Source organism: Pseudopodoces humilis, chromosome 33 (assembly GCF_049639895.1).
Source record: "Pseudopodoces humilis isolate 2021_Gansu_Grassland_sample_001 chromosome 33, ASM4963989v1, whole genome shotgun sequence".
NCBI lineage: Eukaryota > Metazoa > Chordata > Aves > Passeriformes > Paridae > Pseudopodoces > Pseudopodoces humilis.
In genome coordinates, this window is record NC_142232.1 from 22,204 (window position 1) to 23,848 (window position 1,645).

Here is a 1,645-nt window from a genome sequence, read left to right on the forward strand (position 1 = left end):
AGGGGTTTGAAGACCGGAATGGTCAAAGGATGCACGTGGGAAGAAAAGGTGGGATTGTGCAGGAAGAGAAATAGTAGGAGGAAGAGGAGTGTGAGGAAGAGTAGGGCCACAGGAGGAGGAAGAGCAGGAAGAGGAAGCTGCACAAGGTTCCTCCCTCTGTGTGTGTGCAGTCCCAGGAGTGTTGCCCTGCCCACCGTCAGCAGGTGACTGGAGAGGGGGATCCTTGATTTTCACTGGGCTGAGTCTTGGTCTTTCTGAGTTTTATTGGGCTAAATGTTGGTGCTTTGTCTTTTTGCAGGGGCTGAACCTTTTATTCTGGAGGGGGTTTTGCCTGAGTTTGGTGTTTGGGTAGGTTTTGATCTGTGTTTTGATGTTTGGAGGATGTTTGGGCTGAATCTTGGTGTTTTGGTTTGTTACAGACACAAGATGACCAATGACTTTCTGAGATGAACTTGGGCAAGGAGGAACCCGCAGCCCAAGGCGCTCTCCTCTCTTTTTTTCCTCCTAACCAGGAATTTTCATTCCCAAATTTTGTCCAGATGGAAGAGGAGGAGAAAAAGCCCCATGGATGCCCCACAAGGAGGGGCTGCAAACCCAGTCCAGGGATCTGCAAGGAGGAAAGATCCCCCCAGTGCCAGGAACACGGCCAGAGATCCAGCTGGAGCTCAGAGCTGGGGGAGAAGCCCCACAAGTGCTTGGAATGTGGGAAGGGCTTCGGAAAGAGCTCTGACCTGCTCCGGCACCAGGTGACCCACACTGGGGAAAAGCCCTACGAGTGTGGGGAATGTGGGAAGAGCTTCAGCCGGAACTCCAACCTGTGGAATCACCAGAGGATTCACACTGGGGAACGGCCCTATGAGTGTGGGAAATGTGGGAAGAGCTTCACCAGCACGTTTTACCTGATGCAACACCAGGTGATCCACACAGGGGAACGGCCCTACACCTGCTTGGAATGTGGGAAGAGCTTTGGGTGGAGCGCCGCCCTGAGGGTACACCAGCGCATCCACACTGGGGAGAGGCCCTACGAGTGTCCCCAGTGTGGGAAGAGGTTTCAGACCAGCTCCCATGTCCTCAAACATGAGCGGATTCACACAGACGAGAGGCCCTTCCGCTGCCCTGACTGCGGGAAGAGCTTCAACTGCAACTCCCACCTCACCGTCCACCGGCGCATCCACACTGGGGAGAGGCCCTACGAGTGTCCCCAGTGTGGGAAGAGCTTCTCACAGAGCTCTCACTTGACCCAACACCAACGGGGGCACCATTAAGGGAAGCCCTGCGAGTGCCCCAAGTGCGGGAAGAGCTTCGTGCGCTGCTCCAGCTCCATCCCCCATGGGAGGATCGACGTTGGATGATCCCCAGTGACCCCCGTTGGGCAGAGCCCTGGTGATCCGTGGTCCTGGTGATCCGTGTTGGGAAGACACCTGGCTGGGAGGCTCCACATCTTCCTGGCTCCCTGTGGGCACCTGGATGAAAGCAGGGGAATGAAAATCCAACGGGCTACAGACCAACAATGGGAATTGTTGACTTTCAATCCTCGAGAACATTTTGCCTCAGGAGCTGTGTGGGCAGGGAAAAGGGGGTGACACCAGGCTTGGGGGCTCGGAGGGGAGCACACACGCTCTGTGGGGGTGGGGGGGAAATGACC

General features: G+C 56.0%; 1 protein-coding gene across 1 annotated transcript in view; it reads left to right on the forward strand.

The window, feature by feature from the left end:
- LOC148182302 (uncharacterized) overlaps positions 1-1,265 on the forward strand; it is a 7,750-nt gene extending 6,485 nt beyond the window's left edge. The window contains exon 3 of the mRNA XM_088068940.1: positions 749-1,265. Coding sequence (XP_087925066.1) covers positions 749-1,265 — 517 coding nt within the window. The remainder of the gene's footprint in view (positions 1-748) is intronic.
- Positions 1,266-1,645: the final 380 nt, after the last annotated feature.